The 17,698-nt window shown below is 45.5% G+C and overlaps 1 protein-coding gene across 1 annotated transcript in view; it reads right to left on the bottom strand.

Annotated features, from left to right (window-relative positions):
- Window positions 1–1,079: 1,079 nt before the first annotated feature.
- GRK7 (G protein-coupled receptor kinase 7) overlaps window positions 1,080–17,698 on the bottom strand; it is a 108,418-nt gene continuing 91,799 nt past the window's right edge. The window contains exon 4 of the mRNA XM_082248913.1: window positions 1,080–1,453. Within this exon, the coding sequence (XP_082105039.1) occupies window positions 1,108–1,453 (346 nt within the window). The 3' untranslated portion in view covers window positions 1,080–1,107. The remainder of the gene's footprint in view (window positions 1,454–17,698) is intronic.

Below are 17,698 nucleotides of genomic sequence, written 5' to 3'. Positions count from 1 at the left end.
TGTCTTGGTATGCTGACACCTAAAGAGTTCCCTTCACTGGAACTAAGGGGCCAAGCCCAACCCCTGAAAAAGAAAAAACACACCATAATCCCCCCTCCACCAGCCTTCCCAGAAGAATTGAAGCTGTTATAGCTGCAAAGGGTGGGCCAACTCAATATGGAACCCTACGGACTAAGACTGGGATGCCATTAAAGTTCATGTGGGTGTAAAGGCAGGCGTGTACATAAGTGTACAATTACTTGTGGTAGGCTTATATTTTAACTTTTATTTAGCTTTATTAGCATTGTTTGACTCTTCAGCCTATAGTGGAACTTCACTCTCTCAGTCTTCAGTGATTATTTTTAATAATTATGCTGCTAGCAGTAGTAAATAGATAGGAAAGAATATCTTATTTTCTCGCTTTAAACTTTTTTTTACATTTATTTTAGTTATTTCCTGGTTTCTTGCCTAGACAAATGATGTCATACATCCCAGGAGTCTTCAGAAGAGGAGGAGGGGTTTTCTCAGCTAAACACACCCTCCTGCTTGCATGCCTAAGCTAAGGGTACATGGATTCCAGGAAGTAAATGCTACATGAATCATCTTCCCTTACCTTCCCTTTTGATGACCAGAAATGCTAGGGAGGTGTTTTTCAAAGTGATTTATCAGCAAACTAAAGAGTGGATGGATGGGGGAGTTTGTTTTGAATATTAAAAATGAATTAAATAGCATGTTTGATATGTGATTCTTAGATGCCGTGTAGTTCCACTTTAACTTTGGAAGTGAGAATTAGCCTGGTGTCTGACAACATGTTGCTGCCCCCTTAAATGCCAACCTGTTTCCTAGCTTCTGAATGTACATAACAGCAACAAATAACAGTTCTCTAATGAGGCTGTTGAAGGGCAGCAAATGATAGACTCCAGGCAACCTCTGACCCCCTGATCCTTTAACCTGGGTTTCCATACAGTTTTAGATAGTACCTTGTTTACTTCTTTTCCAGAGGAGTCTAACGGACAAGTGACTTGCGTTGAGAGAACTTAACTAGAGGAAAAAGAAATCTGCAGCTCTCTGAATAAAACTGCTTAAAAAATATGCCCCATTCTGCCACTAATTTACAAAGAATGCTTACTATATTATGGAACATACTCCTGATTTTTTCTCACCATCACTAAATGAGTATTTTCCAGAGCTTTGCCTGTTTGGGTCATTGAGCTCATCAAAGAGTCCAGTATCAATGATTTCTTGTTGCCAGCTGATTGGCACTGCACCAGTTGCAAACCTCTTGAATAATTTGGCATCTTTCTCATCAAAGTCAATCCCTTTGACCTCAGAGAAATCAGCTATATCTGCGATGTCCTTAGCATAGACCACAGACGGGTCTGGGACAAATGGAGGATCCACCATCGCAGCCTCCAGTCTGTTGAAGTTTATTGAACTAAAGAATGGATGTTTCCGCGGGTCATCATCATTGGATCTATGAGAGAGGATGTTACAGAGCTGGTTAAGAGAGATACATCATTTTCAGCTATATGTCATGAAAAGACCCCTGATTGCCCACCTGACACATTTCAAGGCCATGTCCCCTGATCTTTAAAAAGAAAATTCTGCTTTGCAATTAAAAGTGAAAGATTATTGCATTACATAGCCTTAAAAATTTTAGGTAGATACCTATTTACTGCTAGCAGTCAGAGGCAGCAATGCCTTAAAACAACAATATCTCTCCTGCACTCGAGTGGTATGCGGGAAGGATGAATCTTCTAGGCGGTTTTATGACACAAATGAAGTGGTCTTGCTGCCCCCCTCAGGACCAAGGGTATCCAAAAGGCACTACAAGAAAACAACAAGAGAAGGGCGCACCGACCTTGTGCATTACCACTTAAAAGTTTATTAAAAGCAAAGAAGGGTAGCATACAATATACTCACAAAATCGCCACTTTGGCTCTGAGGAACAGGGTCCTCCCTCGAAACGCGTAAGCCACATCAGGTTTTGAGGACGCCATCACGCTATCCAGCACTAAAGAAGTGTCCTGGAAGCGAGCGGTGCTCATTTCCTATATGCTTGTTCATATGCTACGTTTGTGAGTATATTGTACGCTACCCTTCTTTGCTTTTAATAAACTTTTAAGTGGTAATGCACAAGGTCGGTGCGCCCTTCTCTTGTTGTTTTCTTGCAGCAATGCCTTAGGCTGGACATAGATGGAGTGATTTTATTTCCTGCAACCACAGGTTGCAGGAAATAAAAACGCTTGATTCCCCCCCTTTAACACACTGTTGATATGGGAATCCTTCCTACAGAGCCTTTGAGTAATCACACAGTGATTTTCTGCTAGTGGCTATAATAGTCTCTTGCAAAAAGGTACAGTCAGGTACATTCAGCCTGCCCATACATGGTTAGAATCTGGGCTGGTTTCTGCTGAACCGGCCCAGATTCAAACCATCTTTAGATCTCACATACATTATTCTTCTAAAGCTGTAGGCACAGGAGTACCTAGACCCACTCACATGCCAGAAAATGTGCAAATGTCACCTTGTGTAAATAGTGTATTGCCCCCTATCTAAAAATGAGACCATGTACTAATAATAAAATTCAATTACATACAGTAAATAATATAAAAAAGGTAAAAATTGATGAAAGTTGTGCAAATGGTGTGTGTGCAAAACAATGCCTATTTTACAGTACCTATGCAGTGTGTTCATGCATACAGTATAGCTAGTGTAAATACAATATTAGTACTGTCCACACTGTGAAGGTGCAAGTGCAATAATAAAAAGGTGACTGTGTGCCAAATAACCTGAGTGCAAATAAATATTGTGCAAATACCAAATTATGTAAAAAAAGTCCACTATTCCGAAGTATTGCTGTCCATTGCGGTGCTTCAATAGAAAACAGCGTCAGTAAGACCAATTATTCCAAGAAACACCCCGTTGTGCGATGGCTCCCAGTGCTCTCACTCGTGTCCCCCACTGGGGTTACACTCACCAGATAGCAGGCCCCTTTGCAGGGGTATTCGGTTTTGTGTGTGTTGCCTTTAATGGCGACTCTTTTCCCCTTGCCTCCAATCAATAACCGTAACTCCACATGGATATAAAAAAGATAACCTCCATAGTGCAGTACCATTGAAGTAATATTTATTGAAGAAAATAATTCACTTACATATCAGATAAGAAATTCAATCGTGGATACAGGCGATCTAGGAAGTCCGGGTTCACTGGTGCGTTCCACCAACAGGAACTGGAAGTAACGCAATGTTGCCAAAATCTGGCTTATGCGTTTTTTGTCACTTTGCCGTCCTCTGGAGCAGCCACAAAGGGGCTCAGTAGGGGAAACGATTGAGAGCACTGGGAGCCATTGCACAACGGGGTGTTTCCTGGAATAGTTGGTCTTACTGAAGCCCTTTTCTATTGAAGCACCGCAATGGACAGCAATACTTCGGAATAGTGGACTTTAATAGGACACCTAGTACACCTAATACAACTTTATGAACTGTAATTTTTAGGAACTATATATATTTTATGAAAGAGAATATCCCCTACTAAGTGGTTTGCTGTATATTTTGATATTTTATTTTTTCACATAATTTGTTATTTGCACAATATTTATTTGCACTCAGGCTATTTGGCACACAGTTATCTTTCTATTATTGCACTTGCGCCTTCAGAGTGTGGACAGTACTAATATTGGATTTACACTAGCTATATATATATAAACACACTGCATAGGTCCTGAAAATAAGCATTGTTTTGCACATGCACCATTTGCACAACTTTTATAAATTTTTACCTTTTTTATATTATTTATGTAATTGAATTTTATAATTCGCACAGGGTCTCATTTTTATATAGGGGACCATACACTATTTACACACGGTGACATTTGCACATATTTAATATATTTAAGCGGCGCCAACACTCACTTTCATTCAGCACACTCCTTTTTAGACGCCACCTTGGTTGGTTAGTTGTAGTGGGGGCAGCAGCTAGACCTTTATACTTACCGAAGGACCATAGCGCGGAATTACATATACTGTACATTTGTTTCATGCCAGAAAATGCACTGTTGTTTTTCCGGAGGAATTCAAGACAGAGGTTACATTTTTCAGGGTAATTTGTACGCAAAAATAACATTTTAAATGTTCCCATTAACACAGCAAATCCTTACTTTCTTATTTCAAGTCCATTTTAACTGGCACACAATCAAATTAGAGTAATTGCAGAAGCCATATTACCACCAAACTAATGGCAATTAGGATTTTGCAAAGGTTCCACCATAAGGATGGTATTTACAGCTGGAACATGCTGGTGAAAGGTATCCATATATAAAATAATAACACTACAAGTTGACAGAGTATTCGGTAACAGCACATAACACTGTCAGTTAGGCAATTTGTAAAATGTTAAATTTTTTTCGATCTGATGCTTTTTGGAAGAACTCTAATTGTGCCATGATGAGAACTTCATAAGGACCATTTGGGGCTCCTTCCAATAAACCTGAGCTACCATAGTGCATCTTTTCTTCACTTTTGTTAGTGTTGAAATAATTGCACATATTAAATAATTGACAGATATTGGTGTAGTCCTGCTGGGTGTTTTGCAACAATTTTTACACAGCTTCATGTGACTAGTTGTGTTTAAACAGTATTTATTTGCAAATTTGCAAATTTGTGCAAAATAAGTTCCCTATTGTCTGCTATGGAAAGCAGCAATGTGCCTTAGTGCTTTGCTCTTGCTTATTCAATAAGCCTAACATTGGTATTAGTATTGGACGAATGGTTTGGGCCGAGCATAAGTTTGGCCCGAACACTGGCTGTTCACCTGTTCAGCGATCACCCAAATTGGCAGGGCGTTTGACTGTTTGTTCGGCCCCACAATGCACTGTGCCCCACACAGTACATTCTAAGCCCTGATTGGCTGAAGCAATGAAGGCTTTGCCCAATCAGGGCACAGAACACTGTCAGAGCCATGATTGGGGAAAGTCATGATGACTTAGGCCAATCATGGCTCGTTGCTCATAGACCAACCCCACACTATAAAAGGTTCCTTCACAGGGGAGCCATTTGCAGTGTAATATTGGTGTGGAGATACATAGAACATGGCTCTGTTCATTGCTACTAGTGATTTAGTGTGCTATAGTGTGCTGTTGGAATTCTATTGTTATTCTAGAGTAGAGTGCCAGTGTAGTGTAAATATAGTGATAGTGCAGCGTCAGCGTAGTGCATCCGTGCATTTTTACTGTAGTGTCAGTGTAGTGCGTCCGTGCAGTTTCACTGCAGTATATTGAAGTGTGTCAGTGTAGTGTGTCAGGGCAGTTTCACTGCAGTATATTGAAGTCTGTCAGTGTAATGTGTCAGGGCAGTTTTACTGCAGTTTATTGAAGTGTGTCAGTGTAGTGTGTCAGTGCAGTTTTACTGCAGTATATTGTAGTGCATCAGTGCAATTTTACTGCACTATATTGTAGTTCATCAGTGCACTTTTACTGCAGTATATTGTAGTGAAATTTCTGTCAGCAGCAGTCCTTGGGTTAAAGTGCACCAAACAATGCTTTCCACTGATTAAAGTGCATCAAATTAAACAATTCCCCGTCTCTATTACATTTCGGTAATAGGCCCCCATAATGTCTGGAAGGCCAACAAGGAGAGGCAGACTTTCCCATGGCACTGTGAGGGGGCCAGCAGTGTATGTGTCCAAAGGCAAAGGTGGACGTAGTCCATCCTCAGGCAGTGCACCATTCTCTCTGTTTAGTGATGTTTATCCATCCACAGCATGCAGAGGTGGTGGACTGGCTTACAAAACCATCCTCATCCTCTATCATCCAGGCAGGAACTAGTGCGCAGTCCACCTCAGCTGCCAGAGTGGCTTATTCTGCCTCCTTGTATACAGCTACTTCTGCCATAGCCCAAGCATCATGCATGAAGAAGTCAGCTGAGTTATTTGAACACAGCATCAGTCACTTGATGATGCACAGCCATTACTTGATTCTGATGTTGGTTCTGAAGGTAGGAACATGAGCCTACAGAGAGGGGAGAACTGTCAAGGCTGGGTTCGCAGAAGCTCTCTTCTCTGTGTTTAGGCTGCCCAGCTATCGGTCAATTGTCAGCACTAATTGTTTCCTCAGTGGCTCAGCTGGGTCTCATTATCTGCTTGTCAGTCCGCCTACAGCCAGCCCCTTCTGGCTATTAAATCTGCGTTGTTCATTCCTTTTCTGCCTTCGCCTGGTCAAGATATCCTGAGTGTTTCTGCGGTATTCCTGTCAAAGACTTTGTTGGGCTAACGTCCCTTCTGATTCCTGATCCTGACCTTCTGCTTCCGACTACACTGATTTCTGGCTTCCTGATCCTTGGCCTGTCTGATTACTCACTTTGGCTTCTGAACCCTGGCTTATGTTTTGACTAAGTTTCTGTTCTGTTCTAATTTTTAGTATTACATTAAAGGTGTGATTTTTACTTCATCTTCTATCTCAGTGTGATTCAGGGTTCCAAGCAAGAACACTGATAAACAACACATTGGCATTCATGTTCCCCCAGCCACAACATATTGCCAAATTGGCTCCAATGATGAGGAGGATGGAGGGGATGCTGATAATGATGTCACTAACATGACTTGGGTGCCGGATAGAGCAGAGGAGAAAAGTGAGGGTGAGGCACAACCCCAATGAGGCAGGATGTTCTTCAGAGGTAGCAATCATGGAAGAGTAGAGCACCCTATTCCATTAGATTGTGGAGCTGTTATCTCCAGGTCCACTTCCCACAGCTCAGTTATTTTGGCCTTTCTTTTTTTACACATGTGCAGCCAAGCGTGCATGGTCAGGGACAATATATTTAGTTCATAGCACACTAGGTAACTCTGCTTGCAACTAGGAAGGATGCAGGACAGGACTCAGTGCTTGAGCTTGTTTTGCCACCACGTCTTCATACAGCTGGTGGTGATGATGCGAGATTTGTCAGCTCCACCCCCTCCTCCATTTTTTGCCTTCCTCTGCTGAATTGTCATATGAGCCACCAGTACCCCCAGTGAGTTCAAGGGGCTATTGAACGAGTCAGGCTAAAAGATGCCATGCAGTGCTTCAGCTGCTCTGTCTAGGGGACAAGAGCCACACTGGAGCAGAGATTCTTTCCGCTCTGCCAGGGTAGCCCCAGAGGTGGTTCACGCCGCACCGGCTTGAGTCAGGAATGGTGGTGTGTGATAATGCCACTAACCTCCTGTGCGCTCTTCGATAGGGAAAGTTGACACATGTGCACATAACCTCAATTTGGTGGTGCAGAATTTCTTAAACAGGTACCCAGGGTTGCAAGCAGGCCAGCAGAGTCTGTAGCCATTTCAGTCAGTCATAAACAGCCAGTGCTCGGTTGGCTGAAATTCAGCATGAATTCCACCAGCCCATAAACCGCCTGATTTGTGACATGCCCACCAGGTGGAACTCAACTTTTGCAATGCTGCAGCGGCAGCATATGCAGAAAAGGGTCATCAACCAGTACCTGTGTGAGTATGGCACAACGACAGGCTCAGGGCGGCTCTGCTTTTTTTTGCCTTGCCAATGGCTGCTGATAAAGGATGCATGGACTTTATTGTCACTATTTTAGAAGGCGACAAGAATGGTGAGCCTTGACAATGCATGCATCAGTGACCCAATACCTGCTGTGTTCCTGCTGTAGCAGACTCCGTGTGGCATTATGGACAGGGGTCTGTTATGTATGCACTCATTTTTTTAGCATTATACAGTATACGGTCATTGTTATATTCATGTATGTAGCTGCTATGCTGTAATTTAATATGTATACGTCTGTTCTACCCAGCAGGGCTCCAAATATAATTTTTTAACATTTCCAGGATCAAAGGGTACATTGCTGCTCTCGTCTTTTAGGTATGACATGCCGCCATAGGCTCAACCCCAGTTGGCCATGGGTCCCCGTACAGACGCCTGAGGCATGCGTCTTGTCCCACTGGTGAGGGCGCCACTTGGGGGTCACCATCTAGGTGGCACTATAGGTGGGTACCCTGCCTGTTTGAGACAGTTGCATGCTGCCCACAGGCAGCGTATACCAGGGCGGAGCCCAGGCGGTGATCCGGTGCACCCAGGCCTTTGGAGTGCAGGGGGCGAGCGTGAAGCTAAGGGGTGTGGGTAGTCTGTCTAGGCGGATCCGCTGATGACATTCCCCCACCCCTAGTTGCCCTTGTGCCTTAGACCTCAGTACAGGCAGGAAGTGTTTCCGGATCCTGGACTGGCATGTTCTGAGTATGCGCGCTCCCCCCGCACAACATCCGCATCTTGTTAAGGCGCTCTTGCGCCATCAGGATGGGGGGTATAAATAGACCCGCAAGGTGGAGGCCACATTGTAGGAGCACAGGGAGCTGGTTGGTCCATTGTGGAAGGCAGGTTAGAATCTCAAAACATTGTCACTGTACTTTATAAGTGTAGCACCCTACAGGTAGGTGCTAGGTAAATGTATAGTGAGCCTTGTCTGCCTAACAGCAGGGCTGTGATTTATTTAGTTAGGGTAGCAGGGCTTCCAGATGTGCCTGCTGAGGGGAGAAGTATCCCCACTGGCTCCTGTGAGAGGCTTCTATAGGGCAGTGTGGGAAGCCCAATCAGGGGACACTTCCAAGCTTGTAACTACCCCAGAAGGAAGATTATGCTGCAAAGGATTCTGGGAGTGGGTATAAGTTTGGGGGAAGTGCGTGACAGGGTGTCTTTGGCGGGAGCAGAGTCCCAGGAGGGAGAGTACGGCTGTCTCTCCTCCTGTCTGAGGAAGCGGATGTCTCGGGGTGTCGCCTAAGAATCCAGAGAGAGTTGAGCTGAGCTGAGGGGATCGGGTGTGCCGTGAGCCTGCAGAGCAGAGAGGGGTCCAGTCCCAGGAAAGCCTACACAGGTCATGAGTACTGTGGATTGCCCCTGGGGGTCTGCCAGAGTTAGAGGGGACCACTCCTGAAGAGGTTCTGGGATCCAGTGCCAGCTAGCTGAAAGGGGGTACCTAGGTTGAGGACCCTGAAGTTATAGAGGGGGGTACGTAGTCAGTGAACCCCAAAGAGTGCGTATGGGCCCTGAATTGGACAGAGTGTGACAGTTGAGAGTTGCAGCTTTACAGAAATCTACAGCGTACTACCTCAAGCCAGTGCAAGGCGGGAGGGGAGTATTTAGTGACTTTGCAGTACAGCAGTGTCAGTAATTCTACAATTCATAGTCTTGGGTCTTCTGGACTTATTGTCGAGGATCCAGCATTTCTATCAAGCTACAGTGGGTTTTCAGTGTTAGTGAGAGTTGGCTGGCGTCGGCTGGCGTCAAGGAAGCGCCAACGGGCATTTTTCTAGGATTAAGTCCCAAGTGTAATTAGTTAAGCCTAAAGGAGTATCCCACTCATTCCCTTCTCCCATCCCCTTTTCTACAATAAAAAACCACAAAACCAAGATGCCGGAGTCATCCATGTCTCAGTTTTCACACCCAGGGTTGCAGCTCACATGGGCTGCAGAGGTAACCGGGAACAATTGCAAACCCACATCAGGCCACAGGCCTGGAAAACCTGCTACATTTGGGGGCTCGCCCGGGATTTTGCCATTAACTTGGCAAACGGCAAAATGAAAAGTCCAAAAAATCCCTTTTTGTTTCCGGAACTGTTATTCAAATGCCAGGCCGGGTGTGAGACTGCAACCATGAGAGGCAGGGAGAGTGGGATGAAGTTGGAAGCCCACGTGGAAGGATGTTTGTGGCAACGAAGATGTTCTAAGCAAAATTGTGATGTGACAAAGACTTTCCATCTGGATTATGAAATGTATTCTGCTATCAGAAAATGAAGAGCAGGGGGCAAATCTGTCTGAGTGTATGAGGGCTGCAACTGCTTAACAGTGAGAAGTCCCAGGGGAGGCAGTGAAGATGGTGTCAGGAGTCCCAGGGAGGACAGAGAAGAGGACGCCGGAGGTCCTAGTGTGGACAGTGAAAATGTAGGCCGGGGGCACGGGAGGAGAGGTGCCAGGGGCCTGGTGGTGGTGTACGCTATGTGGAAAGATGTTGACCGTGCATTCCACAGCGGGACATTTATTCTTTATAGTTGCTGCACACATACTGTTTGGATGGTAGTTGGCCATGCCGAGAAGGGCAGTGGGGCTAGTCCCGGAGCCAGTATGGAAGATGAGGATTGCACGTGTGTGGCAAGGAAGAGGAGTATAGGCCGTGCAACCGGCAGCGGGATGCTACTCTTGCCGAGCAAGAAGGGACAACTGGCTTTAGTCAGGAGAAGCGCAGTGGAGGCCCTAGTGCAATTAAGATGGGCGGATGTATGTCTATTAAGTGACATAGTCCACTCTGCAGCTACTTCCCAAGTGTTTACAGCGAAGCAGCATGGCAGGGGAAGAGTTACAGTACCACGCAGCATGAAAGCGCGCCAAGTGCAGGTCTGCCCAGTGGGAGGAGTAACCACCCAATATGGCGAAAGGGTGGAGACAGCAGGGACATCCGGCCACTCAGGAGTGATCCAGGGGACTCTTAATATCCCCTTCTTCGGGTGCGGCCGTGCGGGAGACACGTGTAGGAGAAGGAGGCATGTCGTTCATGAGAGGAGCGAAGAGTGTTCCCGCTATTACTGCCACCATGGGCGAAAACCCTGTGGAGCAGAGCCCGGAGCAGATCCACCAGCCGGATCCCCCTCTCGTTTGGGATACCGGTATCCGGATGGTGCCAGACAGTGGACTCACGTTGTGCACCGGAGGAGGTCGAGAGTTCCTTGGAGTGGTATGTCCCCAATGTGCACTATCACTCTTAAAGTGCAGGCGTGGGTTCAATGTGGGCAATGTGGCAATTTGCTGCTCAGGGCAGAGAAGGGTGTGGGCCGTCCCAGGAAGCTTACTGTTATGTGGGAGGCAGGCCTCACTCAGGAAGTGACGGGGAATGAGTCCAAGTTCCTCCGCGGAGCGGGAAGGAGCATGTTCAGGCAGATGATGCAGCTGGAGGCCCTGCCAGCAGTCGGTGGACCTACAGTCTGCGGGAAGGGAGTTCGGTCACAGAGCTCCATAGGTAGGGGATCTGTGTCCACCCAAACTACAGGAGAATGGTCAGAGAAACCTGCAGCCAGGGCCTTAAGAGGATCCACCCCTATTAATGTCCCACAGTCTGTAAAGACAGAAGCCACCCAGGTGTCCTCTTCCAACACCAGCAGTGAGGATGGGAGGTGCCCTGTTAGAGTTGATTCCCCATTCTTTTACATGAAGTGCGGGTCCTTTGAAGAAGGCATGGATGACTGGGGATCAATCTACGAGACCGAGTGGGAATGGGGGTCAGAGACTGGCAGCAGCTCCTCAGGTCCCGATGTGACTGTACCTTTAGACCAGGAGGCTAAGGAAGCCATTGAAAGAGGGAAACTGGCCCAGAAATTGGGGTTCTGTGATGCCTACGTTACAAGGGTCCCAGACCTCACCCCACCCAGGAACATTGCTAGGGCCAAGGACCAGAATGCAGCATATGAGGAAATGATTCAAAGAATATGCACCCCATTTTCTCCACCAGGGAGAGGTAACCTGAGGACCCTTCCCCGGTTATCCAGGATGCAATGGTGGATGCAGAAAAAGGTTGCATTGGAATACGGGTATGACTACCCTTATGCACCAAGGGAAGTAATGTTGCTAGTGGAAAAATACAGGGACTTTTGGTGCGATTAACTTATCTGGGACTACCTATTTTGTCCCTAAGTCTTACAGGGGCTCCCCATAGGAAGGACTGAAAGAAAAATTCAACAAAGTCAAAGCTCAGTGGTATTACGGGCGCTCCATCTACATAGATAGGGTGGAGGTTCACTGCCTTAGACGGCTCAAGACATGCTAGGTCCATCCGGGTCAAGAATGAGAATGGAGAGTATGTTCAAGTGCCTCATCCAGAGTACTATATCTGACGGGAAAAGTTTCAGTGTACCATTAACAAGGAGAAGTTTCAGGAGCAACCACAGAGAAAAAAAATTTGTGTGGCCGGCCGGCTACCACAACTGACCAAGGAAGTGTATAAATGACATAATGCTGAATTCAGGTTACACCTATTGACGTTAAAGCAGACCCCTACGGCCATCGGGCCAGGGTCCTTTCAGAAAGCCAAGTGTTGTGATGTAAGACCTTTTGGGACCATTGGGTCCGGGTCTTCTGGAGAGTTATTTTGTGTGCTGGGTCCTTTGGTCCATCGGGCCAGGACCTGTTGTGGATTACAATTGTCTGTGTGGGACTTCATCCACAGTCTGTACTAAGTTCATGTGTGCAAGATCTTTGGTGTGGGGTGCTCTGTTGGACCCCGACAATGTTTTCCCTGACTCAGCAGGACTGTAGGTCATGAGAGACTGTGACCTGCCCTGTTTCCTCACTGAAGTGCTCAAAGGGACAGCAGAGGGCGCTGTGCTTCACTTCGACATAGAGGACTCTGTCTAGACAGCTAGTGTTGGGGGACAAGTTCTTCCAAGTTAAAGGAGGACCCCGGCATGTCAAGACACTGGTTAGCAGAGGCAGTCAAGGAGGGAGTGGAAAGGTCGCCCTTGCATCTAATGGAGGAGGGTCTTTCCACTCAACTGTTCAGATAGTTAGGCTTGTATATCATATGTAATGCAGTTGACTAACTTTTGCTTCCTTTTTCTCTATTCCGGTGGGACCGCCTTAGAGATAGACAGTCGGGATGTTTGCATTGTATTTTTCTTGTTGTTCCCCACCAAGTGAGTTTATTTGGTGGGGGTGCATCTGTTCTCATGCACCTTAAACTGTGTATCATACATGTACAGCAGATTGTAAAGATATATTTTTTCACGCTAATTTATTTGTAAATTCGTTTTTCCCTTTTCCCCTTCTCCAGGTTTGTGGGATACTCCTGATTTTTGGCAGAGTTTTTGATAGGAGGCGGCTGCCTCGGAGTCAGAGGGACCTGACTCATTTGGTGTGGGGCGGGTGTAGCACCCTACAGGTAGGTGCTAGGTAAATGTATAGTGGGCCTTGTCTGCCTAGCAACAGGGCTGTGATTTATTTAGTTAGGGTAGCAGGGCTTCCAGATGTGCCTGCTGAGGGGAGAAGTATCCCCATTGGCTCCTGTGAGAGGCTTCTATAGGGCAGTGTGGGAAGCCCAATCAGGGGACACATCCAAGCTTGTAACTACCCCAGTAGGCAGATTATGCTGCAAAGGATTCTGGGAGTGGATATAAGTTTGGGGGAAGTGCGTGACAGGGTGTCTTTGGCGGGAGCAGAGTCCCAGGAGGGAGAGTACGGCTGTCTCTCCTCCTGTCTGAGGAAGTGGATGTCTCGGGCTGTCGCCTGAGAATCCAGAGAGAGTTGAGCTGAGCTGAGGGGATCTGGTGTGCCGAGAGCCTGCAGAGCAGAGAAGGGTCCAGCCCCAGGAAAGCCTACACAGGTCGTGAGTACTGCGGATTGCCCCTGGGGTCTGCCAGAGTCAGAGAGGACCACTCCGGAAGGAGTTCTGGAATCCAGTGCCAGCTAGATAAAAGGGGGTACCTAGGTTGAGGACCCTGAAGTTATAGAGGGGGGTACGTAGTCAGTGAACGCTGAAGAGTTCAAGGTTAAAGGGGGCACCTGCATATGGGCCCTGAATTGGACAGTTGAGAGTTGCAGCTTTACAGAAATCTACAGCATACTACCTCAAGCCATTGCAAGGCGGGAGGGGAGTATTTAGTGACTTTGCAGTACAAGTGTCAATAATTCTACAATTCACAGTCTTGGGTCTTCTGGACTTATTGTCGAGGATCCAGCACTTCTATCAAGCTACAGTGTGTTTTAAGTGTTAGTGAGAGTTGGCTGGCATCAAGGAAGCACCAACGGGCATTTTTCTAGGATTAAGTCCCAAGTGTAATTAGTTAAGCCTAAAGGAGTATCCCACTCATTCCCTTCTCCCATCCCCTTTTCTACAATAAAAACCACAAAACCAAGATGCCGGAGTCATCCATGTCTCAGATTTCACACCCAGGGTCGCAGCTCACATGGGCTGGAGAGGTAACCGGTAACAATGGCAGACCCACATCAGGCCACAGGCCTGGAAAACCTGCTACATAAGATTACAGAATAAAATAACGCACTGTTGATTTGTGATATTTACATTATCCCTTAATTAGACTGTATGGGGGCCATTAGAATCACAGGACCGGCTGGCCTATGAGAAGTTTGAGGCCTTGGACAGACCAAGCCCAACATTGACTTATTAAAGGTATAGTGGGTAGTAATTCACTGTGGTTTAAATGGTGGCCTGTTAACCTATATAGATATGCAACCCCCTTCGTTTGTACTTATCTTATACTTACCCCCTTGGGACTGTCCCTTTATATGTATCCTCACCTACTTCTACCTATGGCATTAAGGCACCACATGAGGAGATATATACATATACATATACATATGTTTATATATTTGTTGTATAGCTTCCATGAATTGTTTGCGAGACATTCAAAGCCTCCAGCGGACATCTTAGCTCCCTCTATGCGTAGTTTTTCTTTGAGTACGAGTGAGTATAGACCATAATTGGAAGATCTTTTAGTTTTACTCCAGGCTTAATAAAGTTTTGGCCTTACTTTAAGTCACTATTTACTTATATAGGATCTCTGGGCCATCTATACTCCCCTCTGTGGGAGTTTCGGCATATGGATGGGGCTGTTCCCCTGTGGCTGGTGTGTCAGATCATTCAAACAGACATTCTACATTCAATTCCTAGAAGGCTACATCCTTTCAATTGCTTTGAAGCCATTTTCTTTGGGGAGTTTATGCTATGGATGGGGATGTATACACATACATTTTCTGTACTTTTGGTATTTTTTGTATAATCTAGTGTTTTCGCAATGTTTGTCACCCACAAGGTATCACTTGTATGGGATTATGGAACTTGCTAAAATGTATGTATACATTTCCTTTGTCTAGAAGTTCCAATGTACAGCGCGTTTTCTTGAAGAAGCTAGTATGGCGAAACATGTTGAAACAAAAGCGCGGAAACTTTCAAAATAACTTGCGAATGTTACACAGTTTGTATGGTGATACTTGACAAATCAATGATTTTATAACTGTGTTTATCTGTTTAATAAAGCCTTGAATTTCAAAAGAGCCAATTTCCCTAAACTGCGCTCGCTGCTAGAAAATATCAAATGGGATAGAACCCTGGGAACAAAGAACACGGAGGAAAAATGGGAGTGCTTCAAGAGCATACTTAACAAGGGGATTGGCCAGTGCATTCCAAAGGGAAATACATTTAAAAGAGCAAAACTAAACCCTGGGTGGCTAAACTCCAACATAAAAATGTATATTAGTGCTAAAGAAAAGGCCTTCAAAAAATACAAGACTGAGGGGTCATTGGCAGCATTTAAGCATTACAAAGAGTGTAATAAGAAATGTAAAGATGAAATCAGGGCGGCTAAAATAGAACACGAGAGACATATAGCAGAGGAGAGTAAAAAGAACCCCAAGAAATTCTTTAAGTATATAAACAGTAAGAAAGTGAGGCCAGAACACATTGGCCCCATAAAAGATGATAAAGGAAATATGGCCACTGAGGACAGAGAAAAGGCGGAAGTGTTAAATAATTTCTTCTCTTCAGTCTTCACAAAAGAATCGGGGGGCTACACGAACCTTGCTTGTAAGGCCGAACTAAATAATACACCTCAGGAAGTGCCGCCATGGCTAACAGAAGATAGACTTAGAGCTAAACTAGAGAAACTTAACATAAATAAATCCCCGGGACCGGATGGCTTGCACCCGAGGGTTCTTAATGAGCTCAGCCAGGTGATTGCCAGACCATTATTCTTGATCTTTAAGGATAGTTTACAGACGGGTATGGTGTCAGCTGATTGGAAAAAAGCCAACGTGGTACCAATATTTAAAAAGGGGCCGAGATGTATCCAGGGTAACTATAGGCCGGTCAGCCTAACATCAGTAGTCTGCAAAATTTTGGAGAGGATGTTAAGGGACCACATACAAGACTTTAGTAATGAAAACGGTATTATAAGTAGTAATCAGCATGGATTCATGAAAAATCGTTTTTGCCAAACCAATCTATTAACCTTCTACGATGAAGTGAGCTGCCACCTAGATAAGGGAAAGCCTGTGGATGTGGTGTATCTGGACTTTGCAAAGGCCTTTGACACCGTTCCCCACAAATGCTTACTGTACAAACTAAGGAAGGTAGGTATGGACAATAAGGTGAGTACCTGGATAGGGAACTGGCTCCAGGGGAGAGTCCAGAGGGTGGTGATTAATGGGGAGTACTCGGATTGGGCGGGTGTGGAAAGTGGGGTCCCCCAGGGTTCTGTCCTGGGACCAATCCTGTTTAATTTATTCATAAATGATCTAGAGGAGGGGATATCTAGTACAATCTCAGTATTTGCAGATGATACTAAACTAGGCTTGCCAATATCTTCTATGCAGGATGTGGAAACCTTGCAAGCGGACCTGAACAAAATAACGGGGTGGGCAACTACATGGCAGATGAGGTTTAATGTTGAAAAATGTAAAGTAATGCACCTGGGGGCCAGAAACCAGAAAGCAAACTACTCACTAGGGGGGGGGGGGAACCTCTGGGTGAGTCTAGGATGGAAAAGGACTTGGGGGTACTGGTAGACAACAGGCTTGGCAGTGGCATGCAATGCCAAGCCGCCGCAAGCAAAGCCAACAGAATACTGGGATGTATAAAAAAGGGGATTTACTCCAGAAATAAAGAGATTATTCTCCCACTCTACAAGACTCTGGTCCGGCCACATCTGGAGTATGCTGTCCAGTTCTGGGCACCAGTCCTCAGGAAGGATGTGCTGGAACTGGAGAATGTCCAGAGAAGGGCAACAAAAATGATTAGGGGAATGGAGGACATCAGCTATGAGGAAAGGCTACAAGCACTGAACCTATTCTCTCTGGAGAAGAGCCGATTGAGAGGGGATATGATATCAATGTACAAATACTGTACTGGCAACCCTAGCATAAGGAACAAACTATTCAGAGAAAGGAGATACAATAAGACACGTGGCCACTCACTAAAACTAGAGGAAAGGCGGTTTAACCTTAAAGTGCATAAGGGGTTCTTCACTGTAAGAGCGGTAAGGATGTGGAATTCTCTTCCACAAGCAGTCGTATCAGCAGGGAGCATTGATAGTTTCAAAAAACTATTAGATGGGCACCTTAGAGACCACAACATACAGGGGTATACGATGTATGATTAAAAGCAAACACACACACATCATAGGTTGAACTGGATGGACTGATGTCTTTTTTCAACCTCACTAACTATGTAACTATGAATTTTGAATGGAGTTCTAAAGTTATTCAATATCAAGTTGCACCCTAAAAGTCCCGTATCTCCACTTTTGTTTGTTTCTAGCACAATGGGATGTTGGTGCCATATTTGTCAGATAGGATTCTAATTCTGGTTTTCCCCACACAACCAAAAAAACAGAGGGAGACATATGTCGAACCTTAAGAGACAGTTTTCTGTCCCCGGGACCCATGCGAGTGGTACGTGGCTGGGAGGAGGCAGTTCCAGATACTGTAATCCTTAGTGACTACGAGGACACTCATGTCTTTGCAAACTTGTGGTGCATGGGCTCCCTTATTCCTCAAAGCCTGCGAAAGGACATGAGAATTCGTGGCATCAAGGAGAAGGATCATTATTGGCTGGCAACCCTCCTAGACCACCGTTACAAGGATAAAGTCTGGGAACTCATCCTGTCCCTACAGAGGGAGCAGAGCATGAAATATCTTGAACACATCCTAAAGAGGAGTTTATGTAATGCCT

Source organism: Pelophylax lessonae (assembly GCF_965119305.1).
Source record: "Pelophylax lessonae genome assembly, chromosome: 3".
Lineage (NCBI taxonomy): Eukaryota > Metazoa > Chordata > Amphibia > Anura > Ranidae > Pelophylax > Pelophylax lessonae.
This window is presented reverse-complemented; position numbering and strand designations above follow the sequence as displayed.